This window comes from Phalacrocorax carbo, chromosome 4 (genome assembly GCF_963921805.1).
Source record: "Phalacrocorax carbo chromosome 4, bPhaCar2.1, whole genome shotgun sequence".
Lineage (NCBI taxonomy): Eukaryota > Metazoa > Chordata > Aves > Suliformes > Phalacrocoracidae > Phalacrocorax > Phalacrocorax carbo.
The window spans coordinates 58,816,204-58,841,115 of NC_087516.1; the positions used below are offsets into that span (position 1 = coordinate 58,816,204).

The 24,912-nt window shown below is 41.2% G+C and overlaps 2 protein-coding genes across 5 annotated transcripts in view; both read left to right on the forward strand.

Annotated features, from left to right (window-relative positions):
* Positions 1-9,280, forward strand: part of SEC24B (SEC24 homolog B, COPII coat complex component) — a 45,852-nt gene extending 36,572 nt beyond the window's left edge. For all 3 annotated transcript variants that reach the window (XM_064450095.1, XM_064450096.1, XM_064450097.1), the window contains 6 exons: positions 206-381; positions 1,951-2,088; positions 4,068-4,172; positions 5,278-5,370; positions 7,037-7,140; positions 8,383-9,280. In XM_064450095.1, coding sequence (XP_064306165.1) covers positions 206-381; positions 1,951-2,088; positions 4,068-4,172; positions 5,278-5,370; positions 7,037-7,140; positions 8,383-8,497 — 731 coding nt within the window. In that variant the 3' untranslated portion in view covers positions 8,498-9,280. The remainder of the gene's footprint in view (positions 1-205; positions 382-1,950; positions 2,089-4,067; positions 4,173-5,277; positions 5,371-7,036; positions 7,141-8,382) is intronic.
* A 13,720-nt stretch (positions 9,281-23,000) lies between these two features.
* MCUB (mitochondrial calcium uniporter dominant negative subunit beta) overlaps positions 23,001-24,912 on the forward strand; it is a 55,422-nt gene continuing 53,510 nt past the window's right edge. The window contains exon 1 of one of the 2 annotated variants that reach the window (XM_064450099.1): positions 23,001-23,405. In XM_064450099.1, the coding sequence (XP_064306169.1) occupies positions 23,322-23,405 (84 nt within the window). In that variant the 5' untranslated portion in view covers positions 23,001-23,321. The remainder of the gene's footprint in view (positions 23,406-24,912) is intronic. The other variant, XM_064450100.1, reaches the window with a different exon arrangement.

Genomic DNA, 24,912 nt, shown 5'->3' on the forward strand with positions numbered 1-24,912 from the left:
AGTTTCTATATGGGCAGTCTGTCTTATTTACTCCTTTTAAAAAGTTAGGACTGCAGGTGTGGTGGTTTTTTGTTTTGTTTTTTTAAAGTCTTAATATCACCCAAAAGCATAACTAATATTTTCAAAAATCGAGGGAATTAATGACTCTAGCTCTTGTATCCTCTAGCCGACTCTAGTAACTTCTTGTGTCCTTCTAATGCAACAGCTGTGGATCGCTCAGTTTCATCTAGTCTTTCGGATGCAAGAGATGCCTTAGTTAATGCTGTGGTGGACTCCTTGGCAGCATACATGTCAACTGCCTCAAATCTGCAGCAGTCCATGCTGGTAGCACCAAATTCCCTCAAGCTGTTTCCACTGTATATTTTGGCCCTTCTCAAACAGGTACGTATAATCTAGTGGATTAATGTTTGATATTTAATTTATTGCTCCATCTGAGGAATTCTTCAGCTCTAGGTCAACCAATGTCTGTGCTCTTCTAAAATTATGAAAATTGGGTTATCCTCTCTGAGCTTACAGAACTTCACACAAAAGATTACTGTGGTAGCTTATTTTAAATGATTAATGCCTGAACAGTTTATTGGTTTACTTGGTTTTGAAATGTTTCTATTTTGTCTTTTTTTAATAATGAAAATAATATAGGTATATTCTAATAACTAGCATTTCTCAGATTTTGGCAGCTAATTGGTATTGCCCATAGAGATTGTTGGACGCCACTTACTAGTACTTCTTCAATTTTATTTTATGAAGGAAAAAAAATTTTTCAATGCATATACTTTGTACTTTGAAGTACCAAGAAGAAAAACGAGTTTCTATGGAGATAAAATTAAATCTATTACAGAAACTGAAGTGATAGTTTAAAGTTCACATAGAAATAGTTACTAATTTTTCATTTTTTTAATTTCCTTGTATTATCAAGCATCAAACTTAAAAATAAGGAGAGAATTTACTGCAGGGTTTTGTTATCAATAAATCTCATAGCTTAAAGATTTTCATGTCTGACAGTTCTTTGTTTTCTTATCATGAGTAAACCTTTACGTTTGGTAAGAAATCCAATCATAACTTATTTTCTTCGGCTTAGTGATTACTTTGGTCTCTAATAAGCTGATTAGGACTTCTTTGGTACTTGCATAAGTAATGCAGTTGGTGGTGGGGAAAAATCAGACCATTTATTATCAAGAGGATCTGTGTAAAAGACAGAAGTAGGAGTGGCTGAGAAAATAATTTAAAAGCCTGGGATATAGAGAAACCAAGATCGAAATACTTGTGGCAGCCAAGGAGAAGAGGACTAATGTACTTGGCTTTCTTGCAGAAGTGCGTATGAACTTTGATTATAGGAATGTTCTCCACTGAATCATAATATGGTGCTTACTTCATTGTATTGCTTCTAGCAGTGATCATGTTGCTTCTGACATTGATTGCTTCTAAAGGAGATCTGAAAAATCCAGTAGGCAAGAGTTACAAAATAAATTTTATCCTGTGAGAACCTAGTTTCTGCTATAAAACATGAAAGTATATTCCCCTCCAAAGCTGTTCTTCAACACTTAATCCCTTCTAATATAAAATGGAAGTTAATCTTATCCACAGACGTATCTTTTTTTGAAGTCTGCTAGGCTCATAGCTTCCCGTGATATCTTGCATTGGTGAGTTCTGCAGGCCAGTAACATCTGTCCAGAATAGAAATAAGAAATGCTGGCTCCATCAATACAAATTTTACACACAATGGGGGGATAATTTTTTTATTCTCCGTCATCATTAGGGAGGGAGAACAGTTTAAGTTCTAAAGGTATTTTATTCAAGTTGTATTTGATTAAGATTCTAATGTGTCATAATAAGATATATTTCTTTACAAAAGCTTTGCCATCTTTGCTTGCCACTTTCAAAAAATCTGAAATACGCTCTTTAGATGTGACAAAATACAGGATTCATTTGAGTAACACTGTTCTCTTACAGAAAGCATTTAGAACAGGCACAAGTACACGCTTGGATGATCGCGTATATGCAATGTGCCAGATGAAGAGCCAGCCTCTTGTTCATTTGATGAAAATGATACATCCCAACTTGTACAGAATAGACAAGTTGATTGATGAGGTAATGTATGAAGCCTGTTTTGTAACATTTTCTAGTTTTAATGGACTATTAAACCTGATGTTGTGTTGCAAAAATTTAAAGTTGTTGTTATAATATAGACGGAGCAGTTTCCGTAAGTTATAAAAATGAAGAAAAGATTTATTTTCAAGTCTTGATTTGCTAGTACATTATGAGCAGAACTGTGGTTTTACTTCACCTTGTTTCAGTGACCATGATAATTCCATGCTTTTCTGTTATACGAAGAAAGCAGAGGAGATTATTGGCATTGGAAACTTCTCCAGTGTGGTTTTATGTTTTAGAACTGTCTGGGGGAAATGGATGAATTAGATTTGGTAGAGGATTCCAAGTTTTGTATACTCAAACCAGATACAGTTGCCTGCAATAACAAGCTTCCAGTGGTTTCTCAGACTGATGTGGATGAAACAGAATTCTACTTCTGGATGGTCACGATCAGAATGAGGAAGTACTTCATGTGTGAGACTAGCTTTTATTAGTTTACCTTTTAGAGGTAGCCTAGGAAATGGATGCTTTTTTTTTTAATAGTAAGAAGTAAGATGGATTTTATTTAAGGTCAAAGTTAGTTGTAATTGCAAAAATAAGTTGTGGTTTCTTAGGTAAGTTTTCATGAGCTTGTTAGTCACTAGCTTTTGAAGAGTATATGTAGGAGTTTGTTTTTAAGTGTCATACAAGATTATATGGTAACTTGAGTAGTTTCTCTGGCAGGTGGTATTGTTCAGCACAACCTGTGAGCTATTTCTAGTCTCAAAGTTTCCTTTAAGGTACTGCATAAACTCATATTTGTGAGTCTAAACTCACTGTTTTTCCATGGAATTGATCAGTTAGTCTTTTTATACTTCTGTTCCCCTCTCCCTGCCACCCACACCTGTATTTGAGAAGCCAGCTTCCTCAACTAACCTTATTAAGTGTTTTGTGGAACTTAGGCTGAAACACTGTATTCAGTGTGTGAGTGCTGTAAAGAACCAGCAGTGTCTTTGGGAGGTCCAGTTTTATTAGCAAAGGATTTCAGATCAGTTATTTCTAGCAGAATAATACAGAAAAAAGGGCTTATTTGACCTACTGAAATTAACTGACAAACCACTTCTTAAATCATAACAATGCTAATCTGCTACTTAGTAGAACTTCAGTTTAAAGTATTTGAGACAGAGGCTGTTCTTAAATTTCTTGTTTCTTTAGAAAACATTTTAAAATGTTTTTGATGGTTTTCTTTTCTCTTACCACTTGATTCGTGAGAGCATTGAAGAAGGTCTGGAACTTTCCCAAGTGGAATTCAGTAGCTTGATTTTCATTATTATGTATAAATCCCAAAAAGCTTCTAACCTATTGCATTATAATATGGAATTTTTAAAATAGTGATTTTTCTAATGATCTCTTACCATGTGGAGATGGGCTTAGTCTCCAGACTACTTTTTCCATACATTATTTGCAGAATGCTGACAGAATGTCATTGCTAATAGCCAGGTTGTTTAACCAGATCAGAGTGCTTTGTGGACAAACCTACATATCACTTCAGGCAGGATGTTAAATCAAGGAACTTTCTGTTACTTAAATGCAGTAAAATAGTGAACCCTACTCCTACCCTATAGGGAGCAGAATTTGATGCTTCTCTCTTCTTGCAGCATTTCTAGTGAAGTTGAACGCAATGAAACAATCTGAGGTTGGTTGTAGAAAATTTAAGTGTAAGCACTAGAATTCTGTTGAAAGTTTGGCATGTCTAGCATGAGAAATGTTACATACACAAATGAACTTGTGTTATTCTTTAAGTAATAAAGTAGCATTTAGGTTAAGTAACATTCTAGAATTGTTTGTATGTAATCATTTTAGGCTTTACATGACAGTTACGTGAGACTCAGCAAAATTTTGCTAGAGGTTAACAGTTTTTTGTTTTATTTTACCTGGTTAAGATAAAAAGTGGGATTTACTTATGTTCTAGTGTTACTGAGTATCGTTTTTTGTTACAGGGTACAATACATGTAAATGACAGAGTTGTTCCTCAGCCACCTCTTCAGAAGTTGTCTGCAGAGAAGTTGACAAGAGAAGGAGCTTTTCTTATGGATTGTGGTTCAGTAAGTTACCAGTTTCATGCATTCCTTCTTAAAAAAAAAAAAAAAAGCGATGTATGCTGAATTATTAAAAGCAATTAGCTCTCAACAATAAGTGTAGTGAATCAGCATTCCAGGTAACCTGGCAGTTATCTGTGTTCCAGTGAAAGGCTTTCATATTTTAATCAGAGGAGTATCTTGAGGTTGCATATTAAGGCTTCAAAGGTCAATTTTTGTCATGCTAGACTGATCAGAGCACACCAAGAGTTTGTATCAAGTTGTTGGGTTGGTTTGGGTTTTTTTTTTTCCTGGAAATAATGGATTTCCATTTTCCAAAATTCCTCTTAATGGTTATTAAACTGTATGTACTGTAGTCTCTCTAACAAAACGCTTCCTGTTGATGCAGGAACCTTCTCAGTTACTCACAAAAATTAAGTGTGTTTTTTTGATTTGTGGCTTGTGTGATGTAAGAGTTGCAAGAGTGAGGGAATTGTGGGGAGTGAACAAAATCTGTAGATACAGTTTAAGGTATTTGTAGAAATTAGATCAAAACACACTTCATTGGATAAAGCATTATGCTACTTGAATAGTGTGATAAAACATCATGCTATGCTAGTGGCACTCTAGAAGTGCTTTAAACTTTGTAGGAGTTCTGGGGTTGAGTGTGAATGTCAAACGAGCTTCTGTCTCCAGATGTCTGAAGTAATTACTATAATGTTTTCATAGCTTATGCTTTACATGACTTGTTTAGGTTGGGAAGTCAGTGTGGGGTAACTGACACAGTGGTGTGACTTAATAAAATTTTAGGTTTTTCATTTTAGGAGGTAACATGGGAAGTTAGTGCATTAACTGTTCCAATATGTGTGTGTCCTGAATCCTCATTGTTTCAGTTTTTGCATTCTAACTACATTTTTTGACATTTAATGATCTTATTCCAAATGCTACCGACGTATTAATATGTAAATGCAAATAATAAATATAGAGATGTATGTGTGAATTGCAACCGGAGCTCTCAAGTGATTCATTTGCATGAAAGGTATTATTCTGGTATTACTCAAATTACGTCACCGCTTGTCTCTCTCTCTAAAACTGCAAGGCCTTTACTAAAATTGGTTCTGACATCTTACAGATTTTTTACATTTGGATTGGAAAAAACTGTGATAACAACTTCATAAAAGATGTCCTTGGATACCCAAACTATGCGTCAGTACCACAGAAAATGGTAGGCGTTTTAATGAGCTGTGCTGTATAGTGCTTACACTTGGAATCTATATTTAATCTTTTTTCTGCATTTCGGTTTTTTGTTATGTAACTATGAAATAGGGGGATTTGTTGGGTACCTTCTAACCTCTTGCCAACTTCATAGGAGACAGACAGAAGTTGTCAAATGCTTCCAAGGAAAGAATGCAAACACGAAATTTTGGCATTCGTGGAATGCCAAAATATTTTTCTACACCATTACTGCTTTTATGGAAATACATTTGGGCTCACAGGAATAGGATGGAATTTCATAGAATTAATACAAACATTTTCTTTTCAGACATGTTGTTAGAATTTGAGCTATTTTATTGATATAATGATTTTTAGAAGCCTTGTGTTCTCCAAACCTGGTGTAAGATACCAAGTCTATGTTATGACATGATAGCCCTGTAAGTAAAGATTAAGTTTGGCTCATCTTCCAAGCCTTGAGTCAATATTAAAAAAACAACAAAACAATAAAAAACCCACACTTCTAGCTATTAGAACATCAGAGACTCTGGGTGGAGGGGTTTTTGTTATAACCTGTTCCTACAGTCGTGTGTGAAACGGAACACCAGTTAAAGACCCCTTTTCAGTGGGTAGTGATTCCAAAACGTCAACAGGTGGCGCATAAGGATGGACCCTTTTAAGACACCCTAGAAAAGTTCAGAATTGAATGGTTATATTCAGGTAGTACCAAAAATGTGTTAGTCACTGTAGAAACACATAGGAAGATATTTCCTGCTTAGAAAGCTTGCATAGTATGAAGGGGAAAAGTGACAGGTGGTAATTATAAGAACAGGGTAAGAGTGGTGAGCTTTAAGACTACTCTAAAATTGTACTCTGTACTCTGCTTGTTCAGAGTTTTGTATTTTGCTCGGTTTAGCAATTTCAAACTATGCCCTCTGGCCAGCTGGTGGTAAGTATTAGTTGACAGCGTTTTCAGGAAGAACTTGGATAAAGGAAGGATGATAACTTTTTTCCCCCAATGGTTATATAGCATTTATTATAATGAAAATTAGAAAAAAAAAACATACACAAAAGTTATCTTTGCTTTTGAAGTATGCCTTCCATTCATTTATTACAAAGGTAGCAATGGAAATACTTTTCAATCTGTAATCAATTATTTTATGTCGTATTAACTGTCTTAAAAGGTTATATCAGCCAAAGAGTTGGTATATTTAGCTTGGTGAATGGCTCCAGGTGTTTTTAATTCTATTTTTTAGCTCATTCCCCAACCAAATAGTTCAGTATAATGCTTGGCCTGAAATTTGCTTATAGTGCAAATTTCACTTCTTCATGTTTTGTTTATCTTTTTAGCGATGCGAAATGCAACATGTAGGAGCTTGATTGGCAGGGGAAGATAAAGGCAAGAAAACTGCAAAAGCAGCATTTTGAAAAGATGACTTTCTAAATGAGCTTGCTTTCTAAAATCTTTTTCACTGAAAAGGCAGTTTAACTTAAAGATGTACTGCTTCCTACAGAACAGAAATTACTGTGTACTTTAAGCTGAAGAAAAAATGTGTATATGTAATCCATGGTTAGTAGTTTCTTAAAATTGTGGCTTGGGTCATGTTATGACTATCAGGATCTATTTTTTCAAAAAGTTTTGATAATAAGATTTACTTCTTTCAATTACCTTCAACCAGACACAGCTTCCTGAGGTAGATACGCTCCCTTCAGAAAGGACACGATCTTTTATATCTTGGCTTAGAGACAGCAGACCCTTAAGTCCAGTTCTTCAAGTAATAAAGTAAGTATTTCTGTTCGATACTGAGTAACTATTGGCAACTTGTATTTACAGTTTCTAATTGACACTGATGAAAAATGGAAATATCTGACCTGGAGGAAACTGAATTACATCCTCTTTCCAGTTGATATAGTGCTGTTAATCTAAAACCCCTTAGCAGCAAAGGTCGTTTTTAATCTACCGCAAATTCAGTTACTAATAGTTTTATTGGTAGGAATTAGTTGCATATTTTTATACTGTTAAGAATATACTAAAGCAGTGGATATCCTTATAATCAGTGGGGTTAACCAGGTTAGTTTCTGGTATAGCTTTTATAACTTCATATTAAAAAAAAAAAATCAAGGTTAACAATCTGTAAATAGTTGTATGTATTTTTGTTACTGAGCTCCATAGGACTGCAGCTGATCTGTGACATCTGAGGAAAGTTCTGAAGCCTTTTCAGGCCAGACCTGCTGAAAGAAGTTTAAATTCCATAAAATGTTTATACCTGAGTTTACATTCTCTAGTGTCTTCTCTAGAGTTCTCAGTTTACTGAGCCTAATGGGAGACCACATTTTAAGAGAGTATGAGGACTTTCTTACTCAGATAAATAATGTGTAAATACAGGACTGAAGCTCTCCAACTGTTGGTGTTCTGCTGCCGCTTGAATTGCGAGTAGAGCTGAGAGACCGCAGTAAATAGCAGAGCTTTACTGCCCGCCGTACCATACCAGTACAGAGGACTGTGCCCCAGCAAATATTTGCGGTGTCCCAGCAAATTTTTATTAGGGCAGTAATTTTGGATACTAGGTCTTTGACACGTTTACCATCTCTGTTCTGTTGCCAAATAAGAAAAACAGGGGAAGGAATTGAGATTACGTGTAATCAGATCTGAATTTTCCGGTTTTTTAATCTTTATCAGGATTTAATTTCACCCTTTCAGAAATCATTGCCACCAGCATATTTAACTTCCAAAACAAAATCATATTTATGTTTCTTTTTTGTGTTTCTACAAGATATCTTAAATGCTATTTCACCAACTTTTCTACTGTTTTACACTTCTTAAAAAGGTGCTGCTGTCTGATAGCGTATTACAAACTTAAGGATTTTTTTCCTAAACTTTGGATTATTTGCAATTATAGTGACTTTGGACTGAATTTAGACTCGAAAGGGCAGTAAGCAATTCATTAGAACATATGCCTCTGCTTGAATTTATGGTGTATTTTTTTGCTCAATGTTTGGACTAAAATACCTTTTCTTCTTTCAGAGATGAGAACCCTGCCAAAACAGAATTTTTTCAGCATTTAATTGAGGATCGGACAGAAGCAGCTTTCTCATATTATGAATTCTTACTTAATATTCAACAGCAGATTTGTAAGTGAACAAGGAATAAATAGAAGAAAAATCCTGACTCCGGATAGACGCATGGGCTGAGAGAAGCATATGGGAAGTTACAAAAGTGGATACTTGTTCTTCACAATATACAGTGACCAGCACTATTTTTGGAGCTTTTCAGCTAAAGAAGTATACATTTCCAGAAGAGTTTTGCAGATTTACTTCAGACTAAAAGCGCTAGGAGTGATGAAGATGTTTCACTAGTAAACTTCAGATGAGTTTATACACATTTCCAGTTGTGCAGCAGTATGGTGCTCTGTTTATTGCAAGCTGGTGAATTTATGTAGCTATGTGGGATGGTATTTCTTAACCAAATGTACAATTAGGTAAAGCCTTTTTTTCTTACGTTTATTATAGTAGCCCTTCCAGATCCAAATTCTTAACAGAGATGTCAAAGGGCAGTGCTGTATGTTGGTTGTTTATATGAATTTCTTTTTAAAAGGAATGATTCATATTTACTAAAGACTTCAGCAAATTCCTTGTGAAAGTTGTAGAGTTTCAGTAAAGTACATCAGTTGTAGAAATAAATACATAATGTACATAAATTACGTTTGTAAAGAAAATGTAAAAAATGTAACTAAAAAAAGAGCTCAGTGTGTGGAATTGTCGAGTACTCAATGATGAATTGTTTTGTCCCAGGCTAGACAATGAAGTTGACTATTAAAACATGCTAAAAAAGTATCTGTGTAGAAGGAACACAGCTGCTGCTTCTGTTACTTTTAGGTGAATTTATTTATGATTGGCTTACTAATTAAAAATATTTTGCTTTATCATGTGTTTTGATATTTATGCAAGTATAATCTTTTTGCCACTAAACTCACTGAACTGAATATTGAAGAGAACATGTTTACCACTTTATTTCACAGACCCCCGGAAGGAAGGAGAAAACACTGCATAGTCTGAAATGAGCTATTCATACAAAGTTCCTAAAACCCTTCTTATGTATTATCCTAAAGAAGGCAAATCTGTTAACCTTGTTTTACACTTTGTAAACTACTGTAGTCTTGGTCCAGGTTTCTGTAACTTGTGTTGTCTGCCATTTAAGAGTAAGCATGGGTAATCACTTGCTCACGCTTGATGATTTGACTTCTGCTGTGGTCTACAGTAAAAGAAAAAAAGGGGGGTGTGTAAAAATTAATTACCTTGTATCAATGGAAGTAGAGGCTTTAAAATGTCAACATTCAAAACGTAATCACACTTGCATCTTTCTGAAACCTTGTTCTTGCTAATGTTTTCGTAACTCACTGGTTTGGGCTTTTTGAGAGATTTATCCCAGATCTTCAGATTTGGTGAAGTTGGGATGGTTTTGGTTTGGTGTTTTTCAAAGGCACATTAGAAACAATTCATAAAGCAAGATCACTCATACTTACTATTCTGAACTTCATTTGTTTGGTTTAATGAAATGTGACTACAGTGAAATAAGTACAGAAAAGTAAATGATGATTAGTATAATTACGTTTTATTTTAAATTAGCTTTGAAATGCTAATGTTGCATTTTAACTGCCATATCCCCTGAATCAAATAACCAAGAAAAAAAAGTACTAGGTATGGATTTCAAGTGCTTTGAAAGCTGCACTAATTAAATTCTGCAAGTGGTGTTATTCTGCATGTTAGCACAAACTCATTGTTTGGAGAAGATACCTTTTAAGTTAAATTTGTGTGTTGTCCTTAACTAAATGTGTTTAAGTTACCCAAAGATTACTTAAGAGAAACTTTCCGTTTAGTATATTAATTTATCATGTAATAAATGTCTTAGGTGATGCTGAATGTTGTCCCTACGTCAGACCTCCAGGATTTCAGTCCTTTTTTGTAGATTAATTTGCACTGGGTGAAAGCGAAGTGCTGCTGAAGAGTGGGGCATCTTAAAAATCGTTTGCAACTGCGGAGATGAGAAGAGCATGTTACAATTTTAAGTGCCCCAAGATAGATGCTTCTGATTTGTGACCTTGGTATTGAATATCTGCGAACATACTATGCCATGATTAATTGCAACATATTCTGTAAAACCATTACTTAAAGCTTTATTCTTCTATGGTTTTTATATATAAAAATTATGAAAAATATATCTTGAGCTATTTGTGCAGTAAAATTATTACACGGCACAGTGAACCTAGTTATGTTTTACTCATTATGAGCACATCTTCATTCTGACTGATCTTCAGTTCAAATTTTGAAAAAGACAGTCTCACAGAAGTGTCTTGAATTTGGAGTATCTGTAGGCATGGCAGAGGTATCTACAGGACAGTTCTACTTATGATGGTTTGGATCACACCACTGTACCAGGAGATTAATCCCTACACAGGGATGTGCTGTGAAGGTCAGCAAGCTTTTTGCCTGCTGAGTAAGATTTTGGAGGAGAGATTAAGGGGCATGCTTTCATATCTGCTTTAGTGAAGTCTGTCCAAAGAAGATCTCTAGCCATTTTAGGGATTGAACTCTGCCCAAAATGCCTTCAACACTGTGTAACATAAGCCATGCCTGCTTAATGAAAAATATAAGATTTGCTGGGAGAATGTTTCCTAGCCCAGCTAAGTCAGTCTTTGGGGGATCAGTTGAAATTCTCAGCATTTTAAGTACTGACAGTGGGTGTCCCCTTCTGTGTCTTAGTTCTAAAAGCAACATCTTGTACCTCTCTTACCAGCTAAGTAGTATGGGAGTTCCTGTGGGAGAAATTACAGTCCAGGAAGCTCTTACAATGGTAGGACACATGATGCAGCTCCCAGAGAATTATTATGAGGCTTGATTCTGTATTATATTCTTAATAAGCCTATTCATTAATCTTGATGTAGAGCTTCATGGTAATGAAGAAAAGATGTCCAGGTGCGGGTGATTTTGTTTGGCTTCAGTTTTCTGTGTATTTTGTCAGAATCTGAAAATATGGTTTTGTCGTTACTGTTTTTAAAAAAGCCAGAATCGGTTGTTAGTAGTCCTGAGAGTCAGGAGCTTTTCAGTAATTTTAAATGTGGAGTCTTACTTTTTTTCCAGACCAAATACACTTTAAGAATTCCATGCAGAATTTTCAAGGTGTTGGGACAGAAGCGGGTTTATGAGGGAATAACTACAACCTCAGTTGCTGAATTCTGTAGTAAGAAGTATTAACTTGTTAACTGAAAGATCTCATTTTCATTTCAGTTTTAAAGTATATTTTGCCTCAGTGCTGTATTCTGATTGCGGGCAGGATGTAATCCTGCAAAAGCTTAGCGGCCAGTTTCAGTAATAGCAAGTTTGGAGGTCTGAGGCTCTAACTGGCCGTGCATTTATGGAATACCCCAAATACGTGTCAGTTACCGTGTCAACAATTACTTCAGTGACTTTTTGTTTAAAAGGAATTCTTTAGAGTTTAATACATGTTAATAAATCTTTTATGTAACTCTTTCTGGTAGTTTGTTTTTAAAAAAGGGGAGGGGTGTCTGCATACACTATTGCTTCTTAGTTTTTCATAAATGAGGTAGAATATAATTCTTTCAGAATCAAAGGTTAAGTTCTAACTAGAAGAATGTAATAGTAATGCCTGTTGGACCCAGATAATTGTGAGATTGAGCAGAACGGCTTTTTTTGGTACAGTTGTGTTGGGAATTTTAAGGGGGGGGGGGGGACGACTGTAATGATTTATTGGTGTATCTTTCTTTTCTCTGTCAGTTCCTAGAATTAAAAAGCACATTTCTAGCAGCCTTGCATGGCTTTGCTTAAACTGACATTGTTATATTCAGATGCAGGAATCTGCAAAGTGTGGTTACAACTATAGTAAATAACTGGGATCTGAAGTCTCTTGAGAACACTTCGTTTTTCCTTGCAAGCTACTTACAATGCCTGTTCATGAAAACTCCGAAGGCGTCCTTACATGTTTGAGTGCAGCAAGAGAATTCTAGCATGATTAGTGCTGTGTAAAAGAGATTATTACAAGAGCAATGAAAATTCAAATAACCACATTACAGGTGCTTCAACTTATGCTCTGATCCTGAACTCGTACTGATTTTTCCCTTTCAGGGCCTTTGTCTTTTCCTTTACAACTTTGATAACTAGAAGTTATCAAATATTCCACAGAATTTCTTCTTATTTTCCTCTGAAAGTCCTTAGCAAAAGTGGTGGAGCTGCCTAATTCAGAATATCAATCATGCACGAGAGTTTAGCAGTTGCACACTTCTACAGAAGATAAATTGAGGAGATGGCAGAAGTCCTGGAAATACTTCAGAACCTGTTTAAAAAAAAAAATATTTTGAAAAGGAGAATGAGTTTTTAATCTTGCTTTTCTTGCACCTGGCTCCCTCTCATTTTCTGGTTTATATTTTCTTAAAGCTACGTATGTGGGTTGTATTTGATTTTTCAGATGCTAAGAAACCACCCTAGAGGCATCAGCAAATACTGATCTCCAGTTACACCCTTAGTCATGTTACCACTAAAAAAAAAAAAAGTGACAGTTTTAAAAAGGTCAAGAGTGTTGGAAGGAAGTACCGTTTGGCTAGCAAGTAGTGTATTTCTTTTCTTGTGTTGTATCAACATGAGTAGAAAATCTGCTTCGGAGGCACTGAGGCTCTGAGGGATTCTTGAGTGTTTACTGGCACAAAGGTCCTCAAGCATGAGGAAGAGCTGCTGATAATTAATCATCTTGATAATCTGTTAGCCGTAGGAAATGTTGTTATTCTCATAAATCGTTTGAAAAGATGTTAAAAAAAGTAATAAGATTTTGTTTTAATGTTAGGACATAATTTAGGAAAATACTGTCTTTTGTTAGTAGCTTCTGTAGATGTGATGCTTTCAAAAAATTCAACAGGCTGTAAATCCCAGCTTTTCTGAAGACAAAGTGTTATTTAAAACTACTTGATAACCTAATGCTGAAGCAAAACAAAAAAAAATCATGTGGACCTAAGGAATTATTTCTGCTTTCCTTTGTCTCGTTGGCAGCTGAATATACTGCTTTTATTATCCGAAGTAGGGGAAGCCAGGAGTAAAAATAGAACTGGAACTGCTGGTATGTGTGCTAGATGTCTTCATCCAGCTTGCTGAGCATGTGCATAGCTTCTGAAAGATGGGTGCCTTCACTGTCTATCCAGATGTTGGAGGGTAGTAATTTCTTGGAATATGGCTGTATTTCAAAGTGCCTTTATATTTCTATTCAAAATAAAAAAACATTTGAGTTTCCGAGCTCTCCCCTTTCCCCAATCCAAACCGTTATTTCTAATTACCAAAAATACTTTGTTGACACAAGAGTGTATTTTATTCTTAGAGAGCAAGCACGAAATCTTTCAGCCTTCCAAACGTGTATTTTCAAACTTTAAGTTCCTGGAAGAAGAGTGGGAAGTGCCCCTGTGCGGCCATGGCTGCGGCATCTCTAGCAGTGCGGGTGGGAGGGACTGGGTCTGCAGGAGGAACGCAGCCCTTGGGAAGGCAGCGCGCGCGGGGTCTGTCGGCTGCTCCGTCACTGTCAGACTGCAGCTAGGCCATCGAGGGCCGTTGCCCACCCACCCGCTCTGGCATCCCGTCACCTTTAAGAGTGACCGGTATCGGATGGTCTGGCTGGGGTGAAACACGGGAAATCCCTGTGCACAGGGCGTCCTACCCTGCGTTCCGTCCCTGCCTTGCGTATGTAGAGTTCAGCCTGATGGGTGAGAGCCCGCCGGCATTTTAGCTAATCAGAATAACTGAGTATTGTTGGCCTTAGATGGAGTAATTTCTTCAAATGAGAAGTTGCCATCTAATGACCTGCGAAGACAAATTGCTGAATGCTCTGTAGCTTCCTGTGCTGGGGAGAACAGGAGATACCAAACTGCTCTGTACCCATCTTTCTTTGATACATGGTTATCGTGTCCCCTCCTTTATCTGCTTTCTAAGGCTTTCAGTTTCTCAGTATGTTTAAATTTTGATGGTGGTGTTCTGTCTTTTCATGGCACCTGCTAAGACTGTACTTGAGATAGGGCGCCTGGTGCTCTGCAAGGTATTGCAAACGGTGTGGCATGAACTGATTTACATGAAGGTGGGTATTGCCAGCCTCTTCCCTTTTCTGCTCTTTTTCATCCTAATTTCTTGCAACAGTGAACTTTGTAAACAGTAATACCTGGCTCTTTAAGTAAGTGTGTGTTATAAAAAATAAGTTCTGTTATCTGGCTTCCTGGACAAGTTACAAAACAGAAACAACCTGTGAACAATCTTTCCTCCTCAATGCCAGTTTCCTAAGGTAGCAGGAAGAATCTTTCAGCACCTTACTTCAGGGTTTAGGGCTTGCCTTAAAAAAAAGAACTAGAAGTAAGCGAAATCTTCTAGAAACTGCACATGTTGTGGAAAAGGTCTAGGCGGGACTGCAGGACTTACTGAAGCAAGAGTTAAGACTTCTAGGAATGTTCTTCAGCTTTACCTTGTGGATTTTACATGAATCAAATGTAAAGTGGCTTAGAAACCAGCCTTTTCTCCATCAGGTTGCTGTGCTCCTGGCAGTCTTTATTCCTTAGTCTAAAACAGTAACAGGGTGATACCACCTTATGGGGAGGGAGAACTATTACCCAAAGAATATTACCACAAAACCCTTGCACAGATGTGCTCTGGGGAACAGGTGAAGGGAGTATAATTTCTAGGAAGTGAGTGGCGTTGGCGTGGCTGCTCAGGTCCCTGAATATTTGCATAAAACGGGATGTCAGAATTTTTAGAATTAATATGGTTGTGACTCATGGAGTCTCTGCTCAGCTCTGGTGCTCATTTGTAATGACTAACGTGAAATGACTAAACAAAACCAGAACCTGGTACATGGGTGCGCCTGGCTTCCTCTGGTATAAATAATATTTATGCTTGTTTGAGGAGCCATTTGTTATTGCTGTTTGCATGTTTTGGACAGTAAAGTATGTCTTTTGTTTAGCTCTGCTCTTTCACCTTGATTCTGCGGTCTCTTCGTGTATTTGAGTGAAGTGTGTTAAGCTGTGTGTAGCTATTACTAACTCTGTTACTAGCAGAGGTTTCACTGAGGACCCCTGACCACAAGGATTGTGCTGTGCTGTGTTCTGAACAGTCCTTGCTTCCTGTCCCACACTGACATTAAATGTGCATGTTCTCACATTTTAAGGCCCGAGTGTAGGTCTTTAAGATTGCCTGAGTGAGGAAAACCACTTTACATAAATGTAGGGTTTCTAAGCTCTTTCAAATGCCGCAGGTGCCAAGCTGAAGACTTGAGCTCTATCTCTGTGGCAGACTTGTGCAACAGGAGCCAGAGCCTGAAACTGGCTGAAGCTCTGGCCAGCGCGGGTGGCGCGTCAAGGGAGGAGGGAACAGCTGAACTTTTCCATCGTGCTGCTGCTCTCTGATGACAGATTGTCCTCCAGCAAGGGGTCTGGATGGACTGGATGGATTGTCCTCCCCCCGCCCCCAGCTGGGCCTGGAGTGTCTCCAGAATTAGGAAACCCTAAATGGCGGATCCTCCGCCCATATTTTTCTGGTGTGTTGGTTGTATCTTTCTCCCTGGAGCTGTGGCTTCTGTGGCAGCTTAGGCTGATTTCCCTGTGCAGTGGTGCCAAAAAGGGAATCTCTGCCCTGCCCTACGTGCTCCCGCCACCTCCCTTATGTCAGCAGAAACAGTCGTGCAACTACTTGTCCTCAGACACAGGCATTCACAGCTGGGCAGGCAAATAAACTCTCAGCAAAGATTCAAAGTGTGTCTATGGCACGCATGTCACCCTATACAAACTGTTCCTGTTGTTTCAGCTGGCTTTTGCTGCAAGATCCTGAGTGTTCAGCACCTTGAGGTATGGGGAATATAAACTTCATTTTACCCCCTGGAAAAGATATTAATGATAGGGACCTAGAAACTAGCAGGACTCTTCTCTTCGGGACCCTGTGCTCCCCTGAGGTTGTAAGGAAGGCTCCTCACTGAAGAGCTACGCTGGTGTAAGTAACTGCAACACAAAGGCTTAAAGGGCTGCTAAAACTGCAGTGGGAATATGAAATTAAAAACTGATATGCTGCTTCCATGACTAGAACAAACTTGTAACATTGAACTTTTGGCTTTTAATATGAATTAATGTACTCAAACAACAGTCTTTGCCACAGATGCTATTCCAAGTGAATTCTAGTGAGCTGGTCTGTGTTATCATGCTGGGGCCAATTTAAATGTCAAGCTGCAGCCTTTTGCTCTTGGCCCAGTTCTCTCTTCATCTGAACCTTTTTGGGAGATAGGCTCTGAACCATATTCTGTGCGCTGATATCCTGCCCAGCGCAAGACACGTTTGTGTGTGCAAATCGGACCTGGATAGTAGCTTACCTCTTAGCTGTGATGGTTTTTTGAGACTTTGTGCCTATCGAGTGATCCTACATGTCATTCCTGTATTAAGGTCCTAAATGTGATAATTATTTTTGGAAGAATTTATGCATACAATACATCAAAGATAAACGTACAAGCAAGAGAAAGCATACGAAGCCTAAGCAAACAAGGAGACACAGTAAAAAGTCTCAAGAGGGAGCTAAAAATGATGACTCTGGACGAAGCAACCTCTGCGACTCAGGTCTCTGCTCTCCTGACTATTTAATGCTCCAGTGCAATTTAGATGGTCTGGCAACTCTGTAATAAGAGTATAATTTACGATCCTCTGCCTAGTCTAAGCACTTCTCATGCTTTGAGTAAGAGTTTATCTCTGTAATTGGAGTCCAGGTCTCTTCCCACGGGGCATCACGCCTTCCAGCAGTCTATTTAGGAAATCTTACAGGCATGATCCACAGCTCTTGTGGAGCTTTATAGTGCTATAGACAAAAGCTCTATAGTGCTTTTGTCTGTGTTCTGTGCAAGTCGGCACTAGGTCTCATCTTACTCTTTCTTTACTAGAGCAGGAGGATTAGTATTTGGTACTGCCAGAGCTACCATTTTGCAATGAGCTCTTCCTCTATACTTTGAAGAGAGATTTTCAGTCTCTGTGCACTGGGAGGAAACCTAGTTTTCACTGGTCAAAACGTTTGTCTTTACATTGAATGGCTGCAGCGCTGTTACCGTGTCCAGGAGTGAAAGAACTTTATATGCTTCCCTCTTCATGAAAACATAGGTGTTTGGGTTTCTTCCTTGTGCCTTTTGAGAAAATTCAGGCTGTTTACTAATGGCTTGTAACGGCCTTACCTGGAATTCTGAAAGTGAGGCGGGAGATCTTAGCTCATATTTGCTGCTGAAGAGGAGAGATTTTGTAGCAGCTTCTCATCACCAGATGCTGGCTAAATCTCTCAGTAGACACATGGGTTTTGGAAGACTTATCACAATTTTATTCTATTCCATTATATTTTCTGTTTTGAACTGTAGCATGCAACAGTTGAAAACCAACAGCTAGACGTTTTTAAGTAAGATACATTGGAAAGTTGCTTGGTTTGTTGTTGGTTTTTTGGGGTTTTTTGTTTGTTTGTTTGTATTTTTTCCCCGGGGGGATCCTGGAAGTGGAAGGAGGAAATCCTGCTTGCTGAAGGAGGATGGCATAGAACTGCCTTAGGGGGAGAGCTTCAAGCCCTGGGTTTGATATTGTTGTGCAGATGGGGATGTTGAGTTTTGTCATCAGGCTTTTTCTGCTCTCTTTCCCTTACCCTCCAACTCTGGAAAGGTACCCACGAACAAGGAAGCATTAAAAGAACTGTGATGGAGGAAACAAGACAGGATGAGGAGAAATGCTCTGGCCTCCCTGTAATCATGACTGGAGTTACATCTAAGCATATTTGTTTCCTTGAATGATGGGAATATCCTGTAATTGGGGTCCTGATTCATTTTGTCATCGGAGTCCTATCCTGATGAAGATGATTACCCTGTAATTAGGCTGTGTGCTTTCCACTTCTGAACGTATTTGGAGTATCACGCGTGGCACTTTCAGTCAAGTTCCTCCCTGTGGTGAGGGTAGAGATCGCTGCTCTTGCAGTTTTGTGCCTCTGACATCCCGGTTGGTGAGACATGTCTGGAGTTAGGGTGCTCTCCTAGAGCTTGAGATTTTGCCCAGGAAAAAAAGCATCTCATTCAGATCATCATCTGTGTCCTTCTGTCTTACCTTGAAGTTTGTCTTGGTTTTTTTACCTCGACAAAGATTTGAAATGAATGCCCTGAGATTTGAGACAGACCCGTCACCATTTGGAAATGCTGTGGCCAGGGTCCCTCTTATTCCCCCTTAGTTTCAGGTCCAGGCCTTGTTTTAGTAGTTGCTCAAGAAACTTCTGCCGTTCACTCCATTTTATAGCTGGTTTAATGCTACCTGTGACTGTGGTGATGTTTCAGGATTTTTTGTATTTATTGTATTCAATGGATATGAACAGGTAAATACAATGAGAGTTTTACGTAGACTTTTCTTTGTCAAGTGATAATTATGTATTATGTTAGTTTAGAAGTATGTTACAGATACATTTAGAGGTATGATTTGAAAAAAACTAAGTTACAGTGAACAGCAAGTACTGACAGTTGAAATTGTAAGATACAAATCACGTTGCTTAGCCAACGAAGCAGGAGTTGCTTCATGAGGCAATCAGAAAGGTGTGAAAGGTAAACGTGGGGTAAGTTTTTCAGAGTCAGTCATCTTTTTAAACTTGGCAGTGATGCAAGGCCCAACTAGTAAAATGTTCTCTTGTTTCTCGTCGCCTGTAGATAAAAACATGAGCCTTGATTCCCAGTCCCCTGCAGAAGCTAACCACAGGCTGCTGTGAGCAGCAGCGCTTCTTTGCTCCTTATTGACTTTCTAGAACAAAGTACAGAAAATAAGCGTAGCACTGAACAATGACCAAAACTAAATAATCTCTTTTCTAGTCCTGACACTGATTTTTCCTCCCCAAATAAGGTAATTTTGATAATACCAATACTATGTGGTAGGAGTAGAAAAAAAAGCCACTTAATGTGACCTAATTGCCTCTGCTTGATGAAACCATAAATATTCCATCTTGAATTAATATACTTAACTCTTTAATCCTTTATTTCACATTCAGCAACTTTGTGGATATTAATATAATTTACTTAGGTACATAAGTCCAGAAATTAACTCTTACTTTGGCTAAAGGAAAATTACTCCAATAAAATTTGGGAAATTTTTGCTATGATAAATATTAATTGTGATTTGCATCAGAAGTTACCGCCTTTGGGAGTCACTGCCTGTTACCTGTTAATCTGTTGTGGAGTTTTTCCACGATAGTGATGGTCTCTCAGATCTGCAACAGCCTGGTTTCCTGTATGTTTCCCTGATGGGTCTGATGCACTTCAGGGGTTTGTACTGAACGTGAAAACCTATGTTCGTGGGCACAGAGATTCTGTGGGATAAGGTGATATCAACCAAATGACTGACTAGAAAAGGGTTAAGTTTTGCTAATGGCTCTACTGCTGTAAACAAAACTTTCTTGTAAAATAATGAACTCCAAGAGTGTTTATCTTTTGTGCTTTGCTGTTCATGTCTGTGTCATGTGTTTATTCTGCTGAAACACGGGGGGCAGCAATAGTCCTGTTCCTCAAAAGTTTGTTCTCAAATGTTCCAAGGTGTAGGAAGTCAAGCAGGCGAGGCAAAAGGCTGGCTTGGCTGAGGAGGGATCTTCTAGAAATAAGGAGAAAAAAGAAAGTACAGGGCCAGTAGAAGCAAGGTCGGGTGACATGGGAGGACTATAGGGATGCTGTTTGCCACTGCAGGGAGGAAATACGTGTGGCCAAAGCTCAATTAGAGTTGAAGCTGGCCAGTACCGTGAGGCTTTTTAAAATACATTAATGGCAAAAGGCAGGCCAGAAGTAACATTGGCCTGTTGCTTGATGACAATGGTCACCTCACAAACAGGGACATAGACAAGGCAGAGACATTTAATGCTTTCTTCAACACCGATGGTGGGCTCAGGGACCCCCGGAGCCATGGGCTAGAGAACCGTGGCTGTGCGACTGATAAACTCCCCATCAATTTAGAATGAGTGTGGGACTTGCTGCTCTAGCTGGATGCCTATAAGTCAATGCAGCCTGATGGGATTCATCTGAAGGTACTTAAAGAGCTGGCTGATGTCATAGCAAGACCTCTCTCAATTATTTTTTCAATGCTTGTGGGAGTCTGGAGAGGTCCCAGTTGACTGGAAGCTGGCAAACATTGTACCAATCTTTAGGAAGGGCAACAGGGGTGACCCTGGTAACTACAGGCCCATGAGTCTCACTTCTGTGCCTGGAAAAATTATAGAGAAGATTATTCTGGGAGTTACTGAAAAATATCTGAAAGACAACGCAGTCATTGGTCCCAGCCAGGACAGGTTCATGAGGGGAAAGTCCTGCCTAACAAATTTTATTTCCTTCTATGACAAGCTTACCACCTAGCTGAACAAGGGAAGCCGATCGATGTAATCTTTTGGGATTTTAGTAAAGATTTCAATACTGTCTCTCACAATATCCTCCTGGATAAAATGCCCAGCACACAGCTGGACAAACACGTAATGCAGTGGGTGAGCAATTGGCTGACGGGTCAGGCTCAAAGGGTTATCGTAAATGGGGTTACATTGGGCTGGCAGCCAGTCACTAGTGGGGTTCCGCAGGGATCCATCTTGGGGCTGGTACTCTTTAATCTCTTTGTAAATGACTTGGATGCAGGGCTTGAAGGAACAGTAATTAAGTTTGCTGAAGACACAAAATTGGGAGGAGCTGTTGATATTCTCGAGGACAGAGAGGCCCTGAAGAGAGATCTAGACAGACTGGAGAGATGGGCAATCACCAGAAGTGTAACAAGGGCAAGTGCCAGATTTTGCATCTGGGGCACGGCAACCCTGGCTGTACATACAGACTGGGGAGTGAGAGGCTGGAGAGCAGCGCTGCAGAGAGGGACCTGGGGGTTCTAGTCAATGGCAAGTTGAACATGAGCCAACAGTGTGTCCTGGCAGCCAAGAGTGCCAACCATGCCCTGGGGTGCATCAAGCACTGTACTACAGCCAGTTGAGGGAGATGATTGACGTGTTCTACTCTGCACAGGTGCAGTCTCACCTCGAGTACTGTATGCAGTTTTGGGCACCACAGTACATAAAGGATATAAAGCTACTAGAGAGTGTCCAGAGGAGGGCTGCAAAGTTGGTGAAGGGTTTAGAAGGGAAGCTGTATGAGGGGTGGCTAAAGTCACTTTGTTTGTACAGCTTGAAGAAGAGACTGGTGGGAGACCTCATTGCAGTCTGCAGCTTCCTCACAAGGGGAGGAGGAGGAGCAGGCGCTGATCTCTTCTCTCTGGTGACTGATGACAGGACCTGAGGGAGTGGCAGGAAGATGTGCCAGGGGAGGTTTAGGTTGGATATTAGGAAAAGGTTCTTTCCCCCAGAGGGTGGTGGAGCCCTGGAACGGGCTCCCCAGGGGGGCAGCCACCGCACCAAGCCTGACGATAGTCAAGAAGCACTTGGACAACGCCCTTGAAGGCTCTGTAGAGGGACCTGGACAGTCTGGATCAATGGGCTGAGGCCAACTGTATGAGGTTTAACAAGGGCAAGTGCCGGGTCCTGCACTTGGGTCACAACAACCCCATGCAATGCTACAGGCTTGGGGAGGAGTGGCTGGAAAGCTGCCTGGGGGAGAAGGACCTGGGGGTGTTGGTTGTCAGTCAGCTGAACATGAGCCAGCAGCGTGCCCAGGTGGCCAAGCAGGCCAACAGCATCCTGGCTTGTATCAGGAACAGTGTGGCCAGCAGGAGCAGGGAAGTGATTTTGTCCCTGTACTCGGCACTGGTGAGACCGCACCTGGAATAGTGTGTTCAGTTTTGTGCCCCTCACTACAAGAAGGACATTGAATTGCTGGAGCGTGTCCAGAGAAGGGCAAGGAAGCTGGTGAAGGGTCTGGAGAGCAAGTCTTAGGATGAGAGGTTGAGGGAACTGGGGGTGTTTAGCCTGGAGAAGAGGAGGCTGACGGGAGACCTTATCACACTCTACAACTACCTGAAAGGAGGTTGTAGTGAGGTGGGTGTTGGTCTCTTCTCCCAGGTCACTAGCGATAGGACAAGAGGAAATGGCCTCAAGCTGCATCAGGGGAGTTTAGATTGGATATTAGGAAAAATTAATTTACTGGAAGAGTGGTCAGGCATTGGAACAGGCTGCCCAGAGAGGTGGTAGGGTTGCCATCCCATGGTATTTAAAAGATATGTAGTGTAGATGTGGCACTTCAGGGCATGGTTTAGGAGACATGGTGGTGTTGGGTTGATGGTTGGACTTGGTGATCCTAGAGGTCTTTTCCAACCTTAACGATTCTATAACTCTGTGAATTTTGGGGTTGTTCTGTGCAGGGACAGGAGTTGGACTCGATGATCCTTGAGGGTCCCTTCCAACTCAGGGCATTCTACGATTCTATGAAAAAAGGCAAAACCTAGCTACAGAAAAGGTAGGTATAAGAGAGAAATTAATTATTAATCCCTTAATGTAATTTATAAATGTAATTACTGAAATCCCTTTTCAAGTACAAGCAGAAAGGTGCAGAAGAGGGGACACGGCACCCGTGTGTCCCAGGGCGGTGGGCTGCGCCCGGCTGAGCCAGGCCAGGCGGAGCCGCCTCCTCGCCCCCAGCCCAGCGCCGCCGCCGCCGACACGGCTCCCGGCCGGGCCCGGCACGCAGGGCCGGGCAGGGCAGGGCAGGGCGGGCACCCGCTGCCGCCCCCGCCCGCCCCGGCATCGCCCCGGCGAGCGGGACGGAGGCAGCGGCCCGGCCCGGCCCCTCGGCGGCTGGCGGGAAGGAGAAAAGGAAAAACACACAAAACCACCCGACTGCCGGAGGAGACGCCCTCCGCTTGGGCTCGCCCACGGCCGGCGTGGCAGCCAGTGCTGCCCGCCCCGAAGCGCGCCCGGAGGCGGCCCGCTCCCCGCCGGAGGAGGAGGAGGAGGAGGAGGAGGAGGAGGAGGTGGTCCGGGAGGATGCTGGCGGGGCTGGGGCGGGCGGCGCGGAGCTGCTGGCCGCGGGGCAGGCGGGATGGCCGCCCGCCGCCCTCAGCGCCTCAGGTAAGGCGGGGAGCGGGCGAGGTTCACCGCGGGGCGGCGGCGGGGAGAGGCGGAACTCCCCCTCGCGGCCGCGGCCGCCTCGCCTGCCTTCCCCCGGGGCCGCCCTGAGGCGTGGCGGGGCTCGGCGGCGGCGCGGAGGGACAAAACTCGGGGGCAAGTGCGGGACGGGGGCGGCGGTATCCTCGGCCGGGCTGGAGCCGGAGGGCGGCCCGGGAGCCGCCCCGCTTCCCCGGGGCCAGGGCCGGGGCCAGGGCCGGGGGGAGCCGCCACGGCCGCGGTTGGCGGTGCGGGGCCGGCCGAAACGGCCGGCGTGGGGCGCCGGGGCCGCCGCCCGCCTCCGTCCTCGCCGCTGCGGGAGTTGTTTTGCGTTGCTTTTCCGACTCCGCGCTGGTCGGAGGGTCGTAGGGGCAGCGCCGGCTGCTGCGGTGAAGCGCCTGAAGTACAATGGGAGCGCGGAAGAGAAGTTTTTCTTGGGTGCTGTCGCGGAACTGCCTCGTACGTGCAAAAATAATGAAGTCAGTCTGCCTCTGAGCTCCTGTTGGCTTTAAGAAGTCTCGGAGATCCTATGAGTAGGAAGGGTGAAGGAAGAAGTGACGGCACGATGACTGAAGATCTGCTGGCCTGTAGGACGGCGCAGTTGTGGAGACCCGAGTGACTGTCTGCTGGGAGAGGAGGCAGCTTAATCCTCGATTATTGTTTTTGATAACAGAGGTGCAGTATGTGCTTGCAAACGTTGCTGTGATGAAGCACGACAAAAACCCATCCCCACGTCCAGGGAACACACGTAGCAAGGAGGTTGCCGGGGCACGTGGTGACATCCACAGACGGAGGCCTGGGCGCTCTGGGGCTCCTTGGTGAGCAGCTTCCGCGGCCCGGGTCTCAAAACCTGCGGTGGCCGTGGGAGTTGAGTCACGCAGAATGAACTCTGAACTTTTTGCCAAGAATTGTTGCACAAACTATTCAAAAACCCTGTTACAAAATTCCACGGTATTAATTTGCCCCACCTGAGTAAATGCGAATGGCTCTTCTTTGCTTTGCCACATGCGTATATGAGGATGTTTAAGAAGGGAATTTAGGGTAGATACTGACTTAGCCTCCTTAGTTTTCTAAGGTTCAAATGCGGTGTGCTAAAACCATCTTGCACCTCACTGAAAGCATTTACACTGACATTCAGCATACATCGAAACTAAGAGTTAAACACTACAGTAACAATGTGACTTTTTATTTCAGGGTGCTTGACATTAGCAGGCTACAGGCTATTCATTAGCATTTATAAGATCAAATATTTAACTTCCTGAAGTGTTCTGCAGGCACATAGTCAAGAAAACGAAAGGCACCCAAAGGATGAAAGCAGGAAGGGGGGAATTAGGAAACATGCTTCATTGATCGATCATGCTAGCAACTCTGTAGAAAAACTAGAACCTTGGACTGCATATATGAAGAAAGCATTTTATATTGATTGCCAGGAAAGAGTTTCCAGCTTAGAGAAATAAACAAAATCTTGCAT